This window comes from Leguminivora glycinivorella, chromosome 13 (assembly GCF_023078275.1).
Source record: "Leguminivora glycinivorella isolate SPB_JAAS2020 chromosome 13, LegGlyc_1.1, whole genome shotgun sequence".
Taxonomy (NCBI): Eukaryota; Metazoa; Arthropoda; class Insecta; order Lepidoptera; family Tortricidae; genus Leguminivora; species Leguminivora glycinivorella.
In genome coordinates this window covers 22,080,002-22,101,957 of record NC_062983.1, presented here as the reverse complement: position 1 = coordinate 22,101,957, position 21,956 = coordinate 22,080,002, and the positions used below count along the sequence as shown (strand labels likewise).

Here is a 21,956-nt window from a genome sequence, read left to right as displayed (position 1 = left end):
GCGACGCGTCGCCTGGGGCGCGTCTTACGTCCTTCCTATACAAAATGTACTGAGGAGACGTTTTTTAAATTACATTCGGGCGGCGTGGCGCTGACGTCCCTTCCGCGTCTTAAGACATGCGTCGCCTGTGTGTGGATAGTCCCTTAAACATACATCAATAACGTACCTACATATTTATAGTAATATTGGAGATTGTAACAAGTACTTCCCTGCAATCAAAATTAGTTAAATAAACCCACTGATTTAATTTCCTCTCATGCAACAGAGTATGGTAAAATAAAACAAAAACTTAGCCCACAAAGGCTACTTTCAAAGCTAAAAAGTTAAATTGTAACAAAATATTGAGAATTCGAAACACCATGTTAAAATATTTCGAATCATTAATATTAGAAATATTTTTTATGCCTATTTGCAGTGATTCAAGGTGATTCATGGCTCTATGATAATGGATAGGTACTCATAAAGTATAAAGATGCTCAGAGGTTCGTTTACGGAGTTTGAAACATTATTTGTTATAATTTTTATACCTATTTATACAACATGATTGCAAATAAAGAACTTGAACTTGAGTTATCTTCAATTTGGTAACCATACAGAAACAGGTATTGATTATGCGCCACCTAGCGTTGAGTAGCCGTATTAATAAAAGTGATTGATAATCACGCCATCTGTTGAGCTACTTTGAAAGTCTATTTTCACAACGCCATCTATGTTGTGGCTAGCCGTATCTTTTAGCTCCAACGAAAACGTATTTGAGACTATGTTATTATTGCTCCAAAATAAATATATTTGTGTATACTACACAATTGAATCAAATTTTATTGTTTTGTCATTCTTTACATTCTCAAGATACAATTGCAGATTTTTAATTAGCCACTATCGTTATTTTTGTGTATTTACATAACATTTCATAATTTAGTCAGTTTGTTTTGACATATTGTTTCACAATTTTAATTATTCACTGGACACACCTGCTTCGAGCTGGCCACATTTTCGCTGTCTCCGTTTCAGCAAGTATGTAAATGTCATTTTTATACTATAATTTACAAGAAAATACTTTAGGTATCTTTTACCTTTACGTTTCGGTGGTTAGGCGTAATTTTTGGGTGAAAAGCACGGTCGCCATGTGGTCGTCGGGGACGCATAACCTCGGCGCGGCGCTCGGGCGGCGCATCACGTAACGTCGGGTCCTCGGGAGTGCCGATGGTGAGAGCGGAGATGGTGCTGAGTACCGAGTGGGCGCAAGTGGAGGTGGTCGAGCTCACGAACGACGGCAACGGCCTGGGGTTCAACCTAGTCGGCGGGAGGAGTACGGGGGTGGTGATCAAGTTCGTCGTGCCCGGCGGAGCGGCCGACAAGGACGGGAGACTCCAGAGCGGGGACCACGTGCTACAAGTGGGCTCGGTGAACCTGCGCGGGTTTACATCGGAGCAAGTGGCGGCCGTGCTGCGCCAGGCGGGCGCCACTGTGCGGCTGCTCGTCGCTCGGCCGGCAGACCCTGCGCTGGCCCTGCGCGCGCCGCTGCCCGGCACAGCGCTCGTGCCCACCAAGATCCTCGCCGACCCCGACCAGCTCGACCGCCACCTCGTCGAGAGCGGCTACACGGCCATCTACGATCTCTCACAGTGCTACGGTGAATATGTCAACGGGCAGAATGGAGATGAAAACGTTGCGGCGGTTGTGAGTGTCCTCGGCGTAATCCCACAAGAAATCCAGGAACAACCTGTGGTAGCTGTGTCTCCGACGATTACTATTACTGTACCTGTGGAATTGCCTAACTTGCCTGAGGTAGAAATAGTTCATGTAGATTTAAACAAAAATGTCTACGGTTTAGGGATCACGGTTGCCGGTTATGTCTGTGAGAAGGAAGAGCTATCTGGAATCTTTGTGAAGAGCATTATAGAAGGAAGCAGTGCCGAGCAAAGTCGACAAATTAAATTAAATGATAGAATAATAGAAGTGGATGGAGTATCTTTAGCAGATAAAAGCAACCCTCAGGCTGTGGACATTTTGAGAAACACAGGTATTTCAGTGCACTTAGTGTTAGAGCGATATTTAAGAGGTCCAAAGTTTGAGCACCTGCAGCTGGCAATATTTAATGAGGAGCGTCCACCGTCACCCTCGCCTTCCACCACTACCCTCTCCTGGTTCCCCGTGCCTTCCCAAGACGACAGTACTACTCAAATAGACCCGGAGCGGGACTCCAACACTACTATAGACTCCAATGTTTTAGAAATTGTTGATACTGAAGTGATTGAACCGTCTCAAGAGGAACTTGATAAGAGATTGGATGAGATTCTAGCTGAAGACAAGGAAGTCATTAGGAAACGGTGGTCAGAAGAAATTGGTCCAGAAAAGTCCATTTTGGTTGCTGAAGTGAACAAGCTTGGTGCTTTGGGAATCAGTTTAGAAGGTACCGTAGATGTAGAAGGTGGCCAGGAGGTCCGGCCACATCATTATATCAGATCTGTGCTTCCAGAGGGCCCAGTTGGTCAGCAAGGGACCCTGACGGCAGGAGACGAACTTCTAGAAGCGAACGAATACAGACTACACGGGCTGACACATACAGAAGTTGTAAATATTCTCAAACAACTGCCAGATCGCGTGCGACTGATCGTGGCACGCCCCGAGAGCGGCCCTCGGTCTGTTATCAACTTAGCATCTGACCGAGAAGCATTTGAAGCTAGAAAAATAATATCTGGCAGTCTCAACAACCTAACTACTCTGATCAAGGCCCAGTCAGACACCTCTATCAACACATCAAGCACTGCTACTCTCACCAACCACTCCGGTCTGTCCAAGAAGTCCCGTTCTTTAGAGTGTGTGTCGGGCCTAGCTATGTGGCAGAGCAAAGAAGACATTGTCGAGCTTGTCAAAGGAGATCAGGGTCTAGGCTTCTCTATATTAGACTACCAGGACCCTATAGATCCTCAAGGGACAGTCATAGTTGTCAGGAGTTTAGTTCCAGGTGGTATGGCTGAGAAAAATGGAGAAATATCGCCAGGAGACCGAGTAATGTCTGTAAATGGGGCTAGCATTAAAAATGCGACCTTAGACCAAGCAGTGCAAGCCTTAAAAGGTGCTCCTCGTGGCGTTGTCAAAGTCGGTATAGCGCGTCCTATGCCTCCTCACGAAACCTCTAAATCTAAAAGCACAAGCACTCTAAACACTGTCAAACCGAGTTAATCTTTACTCTGTGATTGAACCAGTACTAGTCAAGTTGAAGTCATATCAAACTTAAGCTTAATTGAGATTAACATACAGCATCGCAGACGCTGATATCTACTTGTGTGCAAAGAACTTTTAAGGCATACTGGTGGTCCTACAAAAACATAACTGTTTTTAAGATATCTACAAATAATGTTCCTAAATACTGTAGAAAACATTCATAGCAAGAAATATATCCATCATCCCACCTCGAAAAACGTATTCCCTTTATGTGCCTTTCTATAGGTCTATTTGTTCTTTGATATTTATGTGAAAGGAAGGCAGACAACGATTTTCGTTTTTGCGTAGCCCCTCACTAAACCTGGTCGTAACGTTATAAAAGGCATTCTCTGTTGGTCATTGTTGCCACGCAAATTTTACCCATATCCCTTGTCCTCGACTGAATTCATTACAGATAATAACCTAACCACAAAATTAAAATTTTGAAAAAACCCCCGACCGCGACATAGTGGACCGATTTTCATGAAACATGGCTAAGAACACTCCCGACTAACTCAGCTTTCAAACAAAAAAAACTAAATCGAAATCGGTTCACCCGTTCGGGAGCTACGGTGCCACAGACAGACACACACACAGACAAACAGACAGACAGGCAGACAGACAGACAGACAGACAGACACGTCAAACTTATAACACCCCGTCGTTTTTGCGTCGGGGGTTAAAAATGATAAGCTTGATAAGTATAATGCCTAAATTATATTAACTTGACACTCTAGTCTTTATTGAGTGTACGTTTGAAGAGTTTGGACCATAAGTAACAGCCTAAAATTAAACTTATTTGAAAACTCGCCGTGTGCAGGCCGCAAGGCACAAAATGCATTGCAAAGTCTGTAGACTAGTCAATATTTTCGTCTATTGATACGCGAGAGCAGCTCAACTCTATGATACAATAATAATTTACGCTTTACTAGGTATATTTTATCATCGTAAGTTCACAAAACTTTTGTAATGCACAAAATCTTAAGGTAGATAACCTGTTACAGGTGTAGTGCGAAATGTTTATCCTTCGTATTTTCACGGAAACTCGCGAACGTGTCATGCTATTTCAGACAGGCTCAGTACAAGAAGTACTAACGTTGGCCGTACCATAGACTAAACTAAATAAAGGAAGACGTGTAACTCAGTACATCGTTTTATATGTTTGACTCGTAAAACAATAGATGGCATTACTATACTCTCGCGACAAATGGTATTGTTCAATTCACGAAATAATTTCATTTAAATGACCTAAGTCGTATTATTTCAAAATTTGGAACATGATCGTACAACATTATCACTATATAACACCGAAATTAACAAAAACAATTAAGTCATTTTCTACCAATCGGGTACTTGAATCAGATTCAATTCATGGGAAGTGTTTTGTACGTTTGATGACTAATAGCAAACATTATAATCCGGTAGATGGCGCGTATGCAAGATGCACAACACTGCATGCTAAACAAAGTTGGCATATTGAAGATAAGTTTTAAATTCAATTTATTTATTGTTCGAATGTGAGTAGTTAAAATCGCTGTCAATAGAAATTGCCAACAATGTAAACAAACCATTATACAAAATATCAATATTTTAGCACAATTTTATTATTTCAAAGGTTGGATTTAGCCAGTATCTGATGAGTTAGAATGAAAATTAAAGACATTTTGACAACGTACAAGGTTTGTTTACATTGTTCACAAATTCTATTGACGGCGACTTTATAAATGATGAATTGATGATACGGTTAGTATTTTGTAACATCACAATCTGCCAGAATTTGGCGTACAATACTCTTGACTCTCAATATGCACATTCATTATCATTAGTATTTGTTTTTTTTTTTGCACAAGTTTTAACGATTATTCTATTTTAATTAAAATACGATACATCACTGTAATTCCTTATATTTTACATTTTTAATATTTATAACACATTATTGAAATGATATACGCACGAAGCTTGAATTTGACGTTTAACCCGGTCGGTGTTGCCAGTCCAGGCGTTGGTATCTCCTGCGAATTGCAAAGTATGCGTTAGGGCCCGCACAGACGGGCGACTCAACTTTTTTGTCTGCGGAGATCGGTCTATGGGCTAGTATGAAAGTGCGCACACGTTGCAACGCAACCTTTTTGTCTGCGGGTTCGACGAGTGACGACAAGCCTGCGACGTAACTGTCTCATTCTCTATATGTTTCAATGCAAGTGCGCACACGGTGACAAAATAGTCGCCGGTCGGTTGTCATTTTGACAGTTATCACTCAACCGCCTGGGCGAACGTATGTTATTATTCGAAAAAATATAATTTTAAATGCCGATTGTTGAAGTCGACATTGATACCTGTCGTTTAATTTCAATTCTTCAGAAGTAGAGGTAAGACCGACTTTATATGACAAGAATTTAAAAGAATAGTCCTACAATATTGAGGAAAACGATGCCGGGTTGTAAAATTCTAACGAGTTCATCAAAACTTTTAAACACTTATTCTGAAGTACCAAAAATGTTTTTGGATAGGCTCTTAATTTCATGAAAAAAGAAAAAGTTGCGTCCGTAGTATCTTCATAGTAGTCTGTGGTTGCATCGCTGTCGTTCCCGTGTGCGCACCTTTGAAATTGTCGCAAGGAGTTACGACAGAGACAAAAAAGTCGTCGAGTGACTTTGTCGCCCGTCTGCGCGGGCCCTTATAACAAATAGTTTAATGTTTTGTGAAGATTAAAGAAATATTGTTTGTTGATAACAATGATAACTATGACGGGAACTATTCCTCTCACTTCTTGTCACAGACAAAATTATCACTGGATTTAGTTTTACGCGCCTTGGCTAGCTATCAATAGTGAAACAAAAACGAAAAGAGATATAAGGCTTACGGCGAAATTGTGGTCAAAAAAGCTGCACTTTATGCAAAAAGCAAGCCACTTTGTACAGTGATACTAGGGACCAATATAAATGATTTCTTCCGAGGAAACACAAAAAACCATAAGATCTAGCTAGATGAAGACGTTGCTTTGATGATGCATAAAACATGAGCAACGCTACTAAATTAGAAACACGTGTTAAGTTTAGTTTCGGACGATACGCCTATAAGCAACCTACATAATTTGGTCGAGTTAATTTGAAATGTCAAAAACAGTGCTAAGTAATTTGACATTTCAATACTAGGTAAGTATAACCAAAGATATATGGAATAAAATAAAATACTATATACGTATTTCTAACAACGATTCTATTAAATGGGCAGGGAATCAAATTCCTTGACTGTATAGCTGTAGGTGCCTAAATAAAGATTTTTAATACTTATGGGTACCGATAAATTTATATAAATACAGTAAAGGGCGATAAAACTTGCACATCGGTCTTTGGAATGAGACAACGTCACATAAGTGATTGGAGAGTAGAGTAGGTAGATAAGTACCTCCCTATGGGCCTATGGGTTTTATAAACACACAACAAGTAGGCGCGAACAATTCATACTTACTTTTGTATGATTCAACTTCACATCATACTTATTTTTCTAATATTCAACTAGAAAAATAAAAAAAGCGAAAAACAACAACATAATTCTTTTTAAACACATTAAAAAAAAAACCGGAGCTGGGTCTCGAACCTGAGATCTCAAAAATGCAAGTCAGATACTCTAACCCCTAAGCCAAAAAACGAGGTGCCGCCGGCTCAAAATATTGAATCATATTCAGATGTGGTTACTCGGCAATGTAATTAATTATTATCTCACTAGGTGGCACTTTTCAACATTGAAAACAGCGCCATCTGTAAATAACTCGAAAACTAAGAGGTACCAGCGACGATAACTCGCGTTAAGTAGGTCGCTACACGATGTACTGAGTTACCAATCTTTGTTTATTTAATTAATCTATGGCCGTACTTACAATACTAACCTAACCACAAAATTAAAAATTTGAAAAACCCCCGACCGCGACATAGACCGATTTTCATGAAACATGGCTAAGAAGACTCCCGACTAACACAGCTTTCAGAGTTTCAGACAAAAAAAAACTAAATTTAAATCGGTTCATCCGTTCGGGAGCTACGATGCCACAGACAGACAGACACGTCAAACTTATAACACCCCGTCGTTTTTGCGTCGGGGGTTAAAAATACGATGGACGAAGAATTATGCACGATATCTGTATTTCTGCAGGGCCTCGGTCGCTGAAAAATTAACTTTATAGTCATCATTATAAGGTGCCTAATGTATCATTCAAAAACGCACTTACGCAAGCTTAGCCATAGGTAAAACATATTCCTAATGAATAATTAACTCTGACAAAATCAGAAAGTTAATTTTTGTTAAAAATCAAGCACCTGCAAGGCGTTGTGAATGCATGGGCTCACTTAGAGGCGTTAGGACTGCATTTGTTTACTAGAGTAGGCCTTCTGCACTGCCTTCAGGAGCTAAGTAAAATATAAACTAAATTATATGGCAGGTTTCTTAATTGAACAAATATTAGATTTTCTAGCAAACTTAGGTTGTAAACAGTAATCACAAATGTGTAGATATTAAACTAAGGGAGCAATTATATAAATATGAATTTTATGTAAATAATATAAATATCTGTTTTAACTTCATTATCTAGTGGATTTGAATGAGAATTGAGTTTTTAAAAGGTATCATTGTGATTTTAACAGGACTTTGTATCTCATGAAATATAACTCAGCTTTCAAACAAAAAAAAACTAAATCGAAATCGGTTCATCCGTTCGGGAGCTACGATGCCACAGACAGATAGACAGAACGTCAAACTTATAACACCCCGTCGTTTTTGCGTCGGGGGTTAAAAATGAAATATCTCAGAACTTTGTGTAAAATATACCAAGATCTGTGAATTTATAAGTTTCATGTTGCTTTATAAATTGGCACTCGCGCTTATTCTTGCCATGACAATTAAATTCTTGCCTTATTCATCTGAAATATACTTGCATTTTGTTATATTTATAAAAAGTATATAATTGTACGCTCAGCTAAATGGAACCTGAGATTGTCTAGGATTTCATGTAACTTTATATAGTAGACGAATAGCAATAAGCTTTGGGTACCCTTTTTACCGAACTCTAACAAGTAACATAGCTTGTAGCCATAGCAAGGGGGCATCTGTTAGTGCGTTTTCACATTATCCGATCCGATATCGGATGTCGGAAGGATTTCAATGGAAAAAATCCAAAATAGCGCCTGTCATGTGTGGGATATACCTACATCCGATATCGGATCGGATAATGTGTAACGCACTAAAGGCCAGTTGCATCAACCACATTTGACAGACACATCATCGTCACGCAGCAGACGTCTATGGAACTTCCTATACAATAAAATTTAACGAACGCTTTAACGGTGACAAACGGTTTGATGCAACCGGCTCAAGGTGGGTAATACTATCAACCTACATAACTTTCTCATTCTATCTGATAGCTGGATGTAGTTTAGCTAAAACGATCCACGATCCACCCTCTTAAAATCGCCATTAAACTCAATGACTTTTCCTTTTGACAGAAAGTTGAAATTTTATGACAGAATTTTTTGGATTTGATCCTCCTTAAACTACGTCCATCATTCATTGAAACTAAGTACTGAGTTTTGTAGATTCATGGTTCCATGATGGTCTCGGGTTCTATTCTGTTGTGGTACACAAATTGTTAATACAGAGTAAGTAAGTGGTGCACGAAACACTAGAGGAGCACATTGTGATATGGATGTTATTTGTAAAGCGTTTTCTTTGCCGCCCTACATAACTTGTTTGGGCTATTTAGTATTTATGTATTTACCTTCTAACAGTAAGTGTTGTGTAAGCATTTATTTTATTGAAAATGTAAAGCTTAAATAATATCGGTTAGATCAGCAAATCGACGGTGAAGTACAGTCGCCATCAGATATATAAGAGCGCCCGAGGTACTCAAAAATATCTGAACACGCCTCTAACGCCTAGGCAATAGAGGCGTGTTCAGATATTTTTGAGTACCTCGGGCGCTCTTATATATCTGATGGCGACTGTACCATGAACTCCCAACTACTTCGGTTTTCGTTCTTAGTTAGGAGTTCATGGCACTTCGCCATCGAAATGCAACACATCATGTTACATTGAAAAGGCTACGGGGCTTATAAATATCTGAACATGCTTCTAGCTGAGGCGTAAGTGCGTTATCAATCCGATATCGGATGTAGGATCGATATCCTATTTATAAAAAGCGCCATCTTTGATTATTGCCTTTGACATCCTTCCTACATCCGATATCGGATCGGATAATGTGGAAACGCTTTGAGAATTACCTTTTGAAGAACCTTGTTTATTCATAATATTGTTTTAAATTTGTCACATAAAGTCTATAAATTCAACCAGTCATAAGTTCATAACATAATCTTATGTCTTTAACAATAGAGTCGTGTTTCCATATGCCGCAGATCTGATTATGAAGTCCATATAGAATTATGTAAAGCCATAGACTAAACTAAATAAAGGAAGACGTGTAACTCAGTACATCGTTTTATATGTTTGACTCGTAAAACAATAGATGGCATTACTATACTCTCGCGACAAATGGTATTGTTCAATTCACGAAATAATTTCATTTAAATGACCTAAGTCGTATTATTTCAAAATTTGGAACATGATCGTACAACATTATCACTATATAACACCGAAATTAACAAAAACAATTAAGTCATTTTCTACCAATCGGGTACTTGAATCAGATTCAATTCATGGGAAGTGTTTTGTACGTTTGATGACTAATAGCAAACATTATAATCCGGTAGATGGCGCGTATGCAAGATGCACAACACTGCATGCTAAACAAAGTTGGCATATTGAAGATAAGTTTTAAATTCAATTTATTTATTGTTCGAATGTGAGTAGTTAAAATCGCTGTCAATAGAAATTGCCAACAATGTAAACAAACCATTATACAAAATATCAATATTTTAGCACAATTTTATTATTTCAAAGGTTGGATTTAGCCAGTATCTGATGAGTTAGAATGAAAATTAAAGACATTTTGACAACGTACAAGGTTTGTTTACATTGTTCACAAATTCTATTGACGGCGACTTTATAAATGATGAATTGATGATACGGTTAGTATTTTGTAACATCACAATCTGCCAGAATTTGGCGTACAATACTCTTGACTCTCAATATGCACATTCATTATCATTAGTATTTGTTTTTTTTTTGCACAAGTTTTAACGATTATTCTATTTTAATTAAAATACGATACATCACTGTAATTCCTTATATTTTACATTTTTAATATTTATAACACATTATTGAAATGATATACGCACGAAGCTTGAATTTGACGTTTAACCCGGTCGGTGTTGCCAGTCCAGGCGTTGGTATCTCCTGCGAATTGCAAAGTATGCGTTAGGGCCCGCACAGACGGGCGACTCAACTTTTTTGTCTGCGGAGATCGGTCTATGGGCTAGTATGAAAGTGCGCACACGTTGCAACGCAACCTTTTTGTCTGCGGGTTCGACGAGTGACGACAAGCCTGCGACGTAACTGTCTCATTCTCTATATGTTTCAATGCAAGTGCGCACACGGTGACAAAATAGTCGCCGGTCGGTTGTCATTTTGACAGTTATCACTCAACCGCCTGGGCGAACGTATGTTATTATTCGAAAAAAAATATAATTTTAAATGCCGATTGTTGAAGTCGACATTGATACCTGTCGTTTAATTTCAATTCTTCAGAAGTAGAGGTAAGACCGACTTTATATGACAAGAATTTAAAAGAATAGTCCTACAATATTGAGGAAAACGATGCCGGGTTGTAAAATTCTAACGAGTTCATCAAAACTTTTAAACACTTATTCTGAAGTACCAAAAATGTTTTTTGGATAGGCTCTTAATTTCATGAAAAAAGAAAAAGTTGCGTCCGTAGTATCTTCATAGTAGTCTGTGGTTGCATCGCTGTCGTTCCCGTGTGCGCACCTTTGAAATTGTCGCAAGGAGTTACGACAGAGACAAAAAAGTCGTCGAGTGACTTTGTCGCCCGTCTGCGCGGGCCCTTATAACAAATAGTTTAATGTTTTGTGAAGATTAAAGAAATATTGTTTGTTGATAACAATGATAACTATGACGGGAACTATTCCTCTCACTTCTTGTCACAGACAAAATTATCACTGGATTTAGTTTTACGCGCCTTGGCTAGCTATCAATAGTGAAACAAAAACGAAAAGAGATATAAGGCTTACGGCGAAATTGTGGTCAAAAAAGCTGCACTTTATGCAAAAAGCAAGCCACTTTGTACAGTGATACTAGGGACCAATATAAATGATTTCTTCCGAGGAAACACAAAAAACCATAAGATCTAGCTAGATGAAGACGTTGCTTTGATGATGCATAAAACATGAGCAACGCTACTAAATTAGAAACACGTGTTAAGTTTAGTTTCGGACGATACGCCTATAAGCAACCTACATAATTTGGTCGAGTTAATTTGAAATGTCAAAAACAGTGCTAAGTAATTTGACATTTCAATACTAGGTGAGTATAACCAAAGATATATGGAATAAAATAAAATACTATATACGTATTTCTAACAACGATTCTATTAAATGGGCAGGGAATCAAATTCCTTGACTGTATAGCTGTAGGTGCCTAAATAAAGATTTTTAATACTTATGGGTACCGATAAATTTATATAAATACAGTAAAGGGCGATAAAACTTGCACATCGGTCTTTGGAATGAGACAACGTCACATAAGTGATTGGAGAGTAGAGTAGGTAGATAAGTACCTCCCTATGGGCCTATGGGTTTTATAAACACACAACAAGTAGGCGCGAACAATTCATACTTACTTTTGTATGATTCAACTTCACATCATACTTATTTTTCTAATATTCAACTAGAAAAATAAAAAAAGCGAAAAACAACAACATAATTCTTTTTAAACACATTAAAAAAAAAACCGGAGCTGGGTCTCGAACCTGAGATCTCAAAAATGCAAGTCAGATACTCTAACCCCTAAGCCAAAAAACGAGGTGCCGCCGGCTCAAAATATTGAATCATATTCAGATGTGGTTACTCGGCAATGTAATTAATTATTATCTCACTAGGTGGCACTTTTCAACATTGAAAACAGCGCCATCTGTAAATAACTCGAAAACTAAGAGGTACCAGCGACGATAACTCGCGTTAAGTAGGTCGCTACACGATGTACTGAGTTACCAATCTTTGTTTATTTAATTAATCTATGGTAAAGCTTTACATTTTTATGCATACCTTATACGTAAACTTTTACAATAATATTGTTTACTCATTTATACCCATTGTTTTAACTTTCTCAGTATTGTTTGAGTACTTACAGATCTCTAAAACTATGTATAGTATTTATAATGTACCTATATGTAAGTAAATCTTTTAATAAAACGGAATGCACACATACAAGGAGTTGTTATTCATAACATACACACATATACGATCCACTAACACACCTGCATATTTGTCTGCCTGAATTTGATTCGACAATTTATACTGTAATCAGGTTTTTCAAATGTTTGGAAAGACCCTTACATTACAATATTTACAATGCACAATCGTTATAGCTTACCTACTTTGTTATTATCATTCCCAAAATCTTCCTTTAATCAGACTGAGTATTTTATATAGGTAATCTGAATATTTGTACAAGCCAATTTGAAAGGAACACCTTAATATCAAAACTGATAGGTATTTGTTTCCGCCGTTAGTTTTCATACGCTCACGGCAATTCGTATTAAATAAATGTTCTAAATAAAATTGCGAATATAGGTAAATGGTGTTAAATAGATGTTTGAGGTGTGGAGCACGTTCGAGGCCTGGTAATAGTCGAGAAAACCCCTCCAGGCAACTTGATGGTTCCTACGAGTCTACAGCTATAAGTGCTATAACGTAATCTGCTTTATTGTTAAATGGTTCACCAGCAATATGTAAAAATTAAATTAAGTCCACAGTTCCACACTTGTACCTACATATCCAAATGTCTATGATTTCTTTCTAAGTCAGTAAAGAAAAATAGGGTTTTCTGTTACATTGTTTAATTTGATCAACAACACTCCTCAAAATGAAAATAAACGTGGAACTGTTGTAAAATCTAAAATAGTAGGTTCATTTACAACACAAGTGCGGAAAAAACCAAATACGAAATGTGTTTCGATAAATTAATTAAAACACGGCCGAAGGGAGTCGACACCTGACACATTACTGGTTAGACTTTATTGTACTAAAATGTAAGTTGATTTGTACTAATTTTAATTATACTCTATCAATGAGATGTAACTTAAGTAAGTTTAGCTTGGCACTGACTTAGTGCAGATCACCACAATGTTAGCCTTACACCGTATCAATAACAAAAATTATGAATATACAACTAAAATTATACCCATGGTTTTTTCTTACCCTTGAAACTCTTGCAATTTAATTATAGAATGTCTTATTAGATTCTCTTGATTAGACGAAAGATACCAAAATTCAACTCAGATATAAGTACCTAGAATCTTAAGCGTCGCGGAGGTTCCTAAGGTTCTGCGGTTCCTATTGTTGGATACGATACGAAACACAATAAACAAAGTTTAGTTTGAAGAAATGAAATATTCATCAATAAATAAGGTCTCCTTTCTGCTCTTCCATAGGAAATTCTTGCAATTTTAGAATTTAAACAAAATACCTTGTGTGCCTAGTTGTATTAGGTATTTATACGTGAATAACGCTTTCTAGTCCTTCAAAATTCTCCAGTCTACTCTGAATGATTTCTTTTCAGCGCCTTGTGCCTGTATTCAAAGGTGAGCATAGATCATTTTTATACGTGTCACCAATCGAGCAACTGGCTTAATGAACACAATACTTTATGGAATTTATTTGTTGCAGGAGCCATGTGGGTGCCGAACCTCCCGGTGACGGTGTTGAGCGCCGTCGCCGCCACCGCCGGCGCCGTCTGCATCTTCAAGTGAGGCCCTCAACCATGCAAACATTAGGTTTTCCTCTGTACATGACTGTGCCGCACTGATGGGTATGGGGCGCACCTTATCTGATCTGTGGTATAGACTGTGGCGTCGCCCTGGTGGGTATAGGACACATTAGTTATGAGCTGCCCATTCTTGTGGATGCCGAACCTCCCTGTGACGGTGCTCAGAGCACTCGGATTCAATCACAAAACTGATAGTGCTCAGTGACCCTAGGAATGGATACCTAGATTACCTATAGGTACAAAAAAATGCCTTATTTTGAAATCAGGTCGATATTTCCAGGTGCCTGTCCTCGTAGGTTTCAATATTATTGGGTTTTCAGAGACCGACACAGCGGGCCTGCTTTCAACAAGGAGGTGCGAGCGGAGAACAAGACTGTGATCGTGACTGGCGCCAACAGCGGCATTGGAGAGGCTACTGTTTGGGACTTCGCCAGGAGGGGCGCTAAAGTAAGATTCCTTGTAAACGTCATTTATAATTTGAAATATACATTATACAGCGCTGCCCTCTGCATGCTTTCCCAGGCCCTCCGGAAGACCTGTTTAAATTAACACCTGACGCAATCTCGAGGCTTGGGACCCTGAATGTGGACTTATAATTCTAGCTACATATTGTTTGAAAGTTTATGTAAATGCGCCATACGAATAAATAGATGTAGATACAAATAGTAGTAGATACAACACTGTTTCTTGGTTTAACATTGGACAAAAATCTACAATGGAGTCCTCATATAAAGAAACTAGCAAGCAAATTAAGTTCAGCCGCATACGCCGTTAGGAGAATCAGGCAACTGACTAATGTTGAGACAGCTCGCCTAGTGTATCATAGTTATTTTCACAGTGTAATGTCATACGGTATTCTGGTTTGGGGCAAAGCAGCTGACATACAGACTATCTTTGTATTACAAAAGAGAGCCATTCGTTCTATTTACAACTTAGGAACACGTGAATCAGTAAGAGAACTCTTCAAAGAAATTAATATCTTAACTGTAGCTTCCCAATACATTTATGATAGTATAATTTATGTTGTTAAGAATTTAGACTGTTTCACTAAGAATTCTGATATCCATAATTATAACACTAGAAACAAAAATAAGCTTGCCATAAAGAAGTTTCGTGTCCGTAAAGTACAGAAGTCATTTGTTGGGCAATGCATTCATTTTTATAATAAGTTACCTGACACTGCTTTGAGATTACCCCTCCCAGCTCTTAAGAACTACTTAAAAAAATCATTGATGTTAAAGGCTTATTACAGAGTCGAGGACTATTTGACAGACAAACATGCATGGCCCGAACCAGAAACTACAAAAAACGAATAGCAATTAAAATAATTGTATTATGTATAGAGGACACAGTTCAGATAAGAAAGCACATCAAATATTTTATATTTTATGTTGTGTAGGTAAATTACATATTTAATGATATTGAGATTCATATTATCTTTTTCTTCTATGACAATTTGATATGTTTTCTCTGAAGAAGAACGACGTATTATTAAGCAATAATATAATTTATTGAAATTGATTTCCATAGAGTACCTAGTCTGTTCATATTCTTTGATGAATACTTTTGCATGTTAAATTGTATGTTGTTATTTAATGCATGTTAATTATAAGATGTAATGTTTTGAAAAGAAGTTGCCCGCCGAGTTTCTTGCCGGTCCCATAGTGGATACCCCCCTCCCAACTGAGGGGGGACTGAAATCTTCTCGAGGCTGAGGCGTAGGGTTAGAGCCGGCGTAGCTTTATTTGACGTTCATATGCGCATTGTAATATGCCTACTTGAAAAATAAATATTTCATTTTCATTTTCATTTTCAATAAATTAATAAATTTGAAATATGCGAAACATAGGCAATAAACTCGTTTGATATCGTCACTGTCGTTGCTTCCGTTGCCGGATTCAATTAGGCTCCAAAATAAAGTGCTTCTGCCATTATGTACAGGGTTTATCACATCCGTCCTACTTTGTCGTTATTGAAAGCTTGTGTCACTCTTAAAAGAAGACCCAATCATAGGCAGTCCTCTAGATAAGATACTTATACATTTTAAAGGGTAAACCTTGTTTGAATATTTATTAAAACTACTAGTGTTTATTTTCCCCAGGTGTTCATGGCATGTCGCGACATGGAAAAGTGCGAGACGGCGCGACGTGAGATCGTCCTAGAGACGGGCAACAAATACGTGTACTGCCGGCCGTGCGACCTGGCCTCTCTCGCCTCCATCGCACAGTTCGTCAAAACGTAAGTTTAACCTCATTCATTATTTCCCAGTACTTACGATGAAATACGAAAGGGCGATGTGAGATCGTCCTAGAGACCGGAACAGGTTCGTGTAGACATCTAATGCCGGCCGTGCGGCCTCGCCTCTACTGTGCGATAGAGTAAGGTAGCCTCAGGGTCCCATAATACAGCATCTTTTGAGTAAAGCTTTTTAAATACGTTAAAGAATGAGGGATTTATGAAGACATTCTATTCCGACGGTTGACGTAGGTAGGTAACTAAATTATTAACACTAAGCGCCACATTTACATTTATTAACATTTATAATTAATATGTTCTGTCAGTAAACACACACATACACTATCACGTTCAAACTTAGTTTCTCTATAAGTGCTCTTACGTTCTGTTTATTTATGAGACAGTTATGAATTTTCTGGGTGCTCTGAAAACCAGTGCCGCGTCTATTAGACATGGTATACGCTGAGTGGCATCCTATTCGTTTATTTGGTGTACTAGTTATTATTACTTGTGGTTTTTATTATTAGAGCAGGCTCCAAGAGGATGTTCGTTTGCAAAAATAGCGCACCTCATTCTGACTTCTAATATATATTGTATAGGTCTCAGACATCATATAAACAGATGTTGCCAAGCAGTTTTGTGGTCCCCGTCCCCCCTCCCCGCCAATTAAAAATTGCATACAAACAAAAAAAATTTTTTTATCAAGTCATGCCGTGTAGGGTATCAAAAGAAAGGGCTTATTGAGTAGTTTACGAATATATAGCATACTATAACATTTCTTACACTTTCTCTAAGAATTTTTTAGAAAATTTGCACGATGCAGTGAAACGCAATTAATATAGATACTTTTACAAATCTATAAATGCCATAACGTTTTATGGTTCCAGGTTCAAAGAAGAGGAGCCACACCTACACGTGCTGGTGAACAACGCAGGCGTCATGGAGCCGCCGCAGGGCGTCACGGCGGACGGCTTCGAGACGCAGTGGGGCGTCAACCACCTGGGACACTTCTTGTTGACTAACCTACTGCTGGATAACTTGAAGGTATCTACAGTAGCATACAGTACCTAGTCAAAAATTAGTAATACTAATCACTTTGGGACTTGCCATTTCTCAGCGTATAGGTATTATTCGACACGCTAAAAGTAATTAAGGTACAGAGGGGCAAATCTCGACTGGGGGTCAATTGTAACTAATCCATTTTTCCATTATTACACTATGATGTTGAGTTATACATGTATCCACTGAACACGTCTACCATATATAACCGGTGGACACTCTATTCAATAATGCAAACATTGTCAGACATTGAAAAAATGGACCAGTTACATTTACCCCCCAGTTGAGATTTGCCCCGCTGCACCTTAGATACAGGAGAAATGCGAAATGTTTTTCCTTCGTATTTTCACGGAAATTCACGAACGGGTCACGCTATTTCAATCATCAGCCTCTGTACAATAAGTACTGACGTTAACCGGACTAGCAGGGTAAGTGCGAACGTTTCCGGAAAAATACGAAGGAAAATCAATTATCACTACATCTGTAAAATTAATACTGAAGATTTACGTATTTTGTACACAGTGTGAAGCGCACTCCAGAGCGTCATCAAGCCTGTTTAAATATCGATTTTAGGTGTGCAAACTTACCCCTTTATTCATAAACGTTCACTAAAGTTATCAAGCCGAAAAAATTCGTTTGTCCTTTTCTATCACACCAATACGTCAGAAAAGGACAAACGAACTTTATCGGCTTGATAACTTTAGAGTACGTTTATGAATAAGGGGGTTAGTATTCTATATATTTCACAGGCTTCAGCCCCCAGTCGCGTGATAGTGCTGACCAGCGGCGCGCACCACAAGGGCCGCATCAACAAGGAGGACCTGAACTTCACTGCCAAGTACGACGCCGCGGCCGCCTACAGCCAGAGCAAGCTCGCCAACCTGCTGTTCGCCAGGGAACTAGCCAAGAGGACACTGGGTAACTAAATATCAGCCGCAATACCTCTATTACTGTAGAGCATACTATACACTTTAGGCAACAATTATATCCAGCAAAAACCTCATCACCATCAGTAAGCCAGAAATTATGACATGCCCCTCGCCTACGTCACAATTTAACCCATATCCCACAGTTGACTTCTACAACACCCACGGGAAAGGGGTGGTGAAATTGTTAACCGGTCACACAGGGGATTTTATTATAACAAAGTCTTAAGATACCTTATCATTTTTGAACGTAGACGTTAAACTTTCGTGAGACAAATTCAAATATTTGTGACGTTTTGTATTGTATTGTATTTATTGTCTACATGTACAGTACAGTTATTTGGGTAAAGGGACCTAAGGACCTAACAATAAGGATTGTCGATGGCGCTTACGTCCCGCGGCATGGGATATCGGTCCTACGTCCGATATCGGATCGGATGTTGTGAAACGCACTAAGGGAACAGATTCTGATATTCAACGAATATGAATCATTTTCCATTCTGAACAATCTGAACGACATCCTTATTCTTATCTAATTTTTCCACCATTATAGATGCAAACATAACGGTGGCAGCCGTGGACCCCGGCCTCAGCGACACCAACCTCTCGCGCCACCTGGCGGTGTCAAAGAGCATCACTCGTTTCGTCATCTACCCTCTTTTCTGGCCTGTCATGAAAAGTCCTAAAATGGCGGCACAGGCTGTTGTGCACGCGGCTTTAGATCCAGATGTGGCTAAAACTGCGGGAGAATATTTTGTGTGAGTACCTTATCATAGTCACACCTCGGACAATGGCGATGAAATATATGAAAGAGGCGCATTCCTAGGCACACAACTCGTGTTGGTGAACGCGTACCATGCTTGTATGAGTGAGATAAGACAGGTCGCCTGGTCGCGTTGTTGACGGGCGGTAACTGTGAGGTAACCGAGAGGGGGTGGGCGGCACTTTCAGCGGGGAGCGGGAGTGGCCATACTGTACGATAGTACTCTTTATTATACTGTGTCATAAATATCTGTGTAATAATAATAATAATTCTTTATTTCGAATATCATGACCCATACATTACAATTACAATATTTACATAAAAAACTAAAAACAAATTTCTTAATCCTAACATACTTTAATAACACACATCATCAAACCATAACATATAAATTAAAACATCACTTTCTACATATAGATTAAAAAGAAAGAAATAAAATCAAATAAAAATAAAAATCAAATAAAATATTTTAATACTATGATGTCCCAATTTAAAATGTCACGATTTGTAAATACATGCAATACCAATTCAATAAAATTCAATAAAGAAATATGGATATATTATACGCCTCTCTGAAGCAGGACATGACGACCATTACACATTAGATCTACATCTCTATAACTCATGACCAGCAATAAATATCTTGATTGATAAGCGATAAACGATACCAATGTCAAAGTAATTTCTTCATCTACCACAGTCTTTTGACTAAGTATATCATGAACGTTTATAGTGACTGCCGCAGGTTGTCGGTGATAAGTCCGTTTTATTTTCGTTACAGTGACATGAAACCCACGGAGCCGTCAAAAGAAGCTCAGAACTTCGAGCTAGCATCTTGGTTGTGGCGTGTCAGCGAAAAGTGGACGCGGCTGGCCGAATACCGCTCGCAACTCAAGACTGCTGCCGCGTAGAAATTGCATCCAGGAAACAAAGGCGAATCTAGACTTGTAGTCACAGTGGTTTCATGTGGTAATTTATATTCACACGGAAGTTGCATTGTCAAATGCTAGGCCTAGATTAAGGCCCAGCACTGCTAGCACATGATTGCGTCGCCGCGAGATAGATCATACCATAGATTAAATATAACAAGATCATACCATCCCATACATTAAAATGCGACCGCCTAAGACCGCGCTTACACTCCACCACACATAGATGGCGCCACAAAAAAAATGTCTTGTAGCTTGAAAAATGAAAAAATGAAAAATGAAAAAAGTTTATTATATAAATTAACAATTACAGAAAATCGCGACCCTGTGTCCTGAGCTAGGAAACCCTGTGTTACAGGACGCAGTTTCATCGCACTAGTACCTTAATCTATATTATAAAACTATACAATTCGTAGAGCGAGTTGCATAAGGAAGTACAAAGAGCTTACAAATAACATTTTTTATTTTTTGTGTAACGTAATATATTTAAACTTAAATAATTTGGTATCAACACTGAGCTGCGTGTACGTACGAGTATTTACTTGAATGTACGGGTATGTATCTGTTAGTGTGTAAGAGATTTATACTATAATACTAGCTTTTACCCGCGGCTTCGCCCGCGTAATAAAAGTATTCATTAAGATTTTCATTTGGATCCGTAGGGACCGTAGGTTTCTCTGTAGGTATATTTATCTGCGATTATTTCGATTGCACATAATACTTTTGCTTGCAATGATTGTAGAATATTACACATCGACCACAGCGTAGGTAATTCTATATACGCTGGGGAAACCTTTATAAACATCCCACATAGCCCGTATTTCGACACTATGATCGGTGGGTAAAAAGTACTTTTTTCTATTATCCCTTACAATTTTTTACATTTTGCTTATACTTATCGCAAACGTAATCTTCAAGCAAGCAAACAACGATCGTCTTAGAGCACATTGATTGTAAGAGACCGCCGACCGATTATCCGTATCCCTCTAACGATACCCATATTATCCGTATCCGTATCGCTATCGCTATCGCCATCGCTATCGCTATCGCTATCGCTATCGCTATCGCTATCGCTATCCCTATCCCTATCCCTATCCCTTATCAAGATGTTTAATGATATAACACTTTAAGTTCTCGCGCTTTGTACACATATTTAAAGTCACATACAGGTCGAACGCGATTAATTAACATTATTTTTACCTTTTTTCCCAACGTTTCGGCCAGGTTGCACTGGCCGTGGTCGCGGAAGACTGACGTCCCAGCAAAATGTCACCGGAGATGTAAACAACACAAAACTACCCGATATTAATTTATATAAATGTTCGGGGTAGACAAATAAATATAATCTACCCGCTTTTAGTTAATGTTTATTTCCCACCGCACGACACACAAAAAAAAAAAAAAGAAAAAAGGTAAAAATAATGTTAATTAATCGCGTTCGACCTTATCAAGATGTTTAATGATTTCTTATCAAGTGCTAAAATATAAAGTTTCATGGTTTTATCTTTTAAAATTAAGAAATCCCATACAAACTTTCAACCTCTTTTTCAACCCCTTCGTCCCTTTTTTTCGAAATAAAAAGTAGCCTATGTTCTGTCTCAGGGTCTAAAGATTGTCTGTTCCAAATTTCATCAAAATCGGTTGCGTGGTTTAAGCGGGAAAGCGTAACAGACAGACAGACAGAGTTACTTTCGCATTTATAATATTAGTAAGTATAGTAAGTATAAGTATAATATTAGTAAGTATTAGTAAGTATGGAGTATGGATGAATATGATATGAGGATATTAATAATAAATTAAGATGAGAAGATAGATATTTATATAGCTATACTTATAAATTGGCGTCATTAAACAAAGTTTAAGTAACATAAATAAAACAAAATA

General features: G+C 38.3%; 2 protein-coding genes across 2 annotated transcripts; both read left to right on the top strand.

Annotated features, from left to right (window-relative positions):
- The first annotated feature begins 887 nt into the window (after window positions 1-887).
- On the top strand, window positions 888-20,299 carry LOC125232455 (retinol dehydrogenase 13-like). Its single transcript, XM_048138118.1, has 8 exons — window positions 888-1,014; window positions 14,061-14,139; window positions 14,481-14,607; window positions 16,262-16,398; window positions 17,283-17,439; window positions 18,204-18,372; window positions 18,934-19,138; window positions 19,925-20,299. Exons 2-8 carry the CDS (start codon window positions 14,066-14,068, stop codon window positions 20,052-20,054), a joined length of 999 nt encoding a protein of 332 aa, XP_047994075.1. The 5' UTR covers window positions 888-1,014; window positions 14,061-14,065; the 3' UTR covers window positions 20,055-20,299.
- LOC125232454 (patj homolog) lies at window positions 1,021-3,623 on the top strand. Its single transcript, XM_048138116.1, has one exon. The coding sequence runs from the start codon at window positions 1,204-1,206 to the stop codon at window positions 3,184-3,186; it is 1,983 nt and encodes a 660-aa protein (XP_047994073.1). The 5' UTR covers window positions 1,021-1,203; the 3' UTR covers window positions 3,187-3,623.
- Window positions 20,300-21,956: the final 1,657 nt, after the last annotated feature.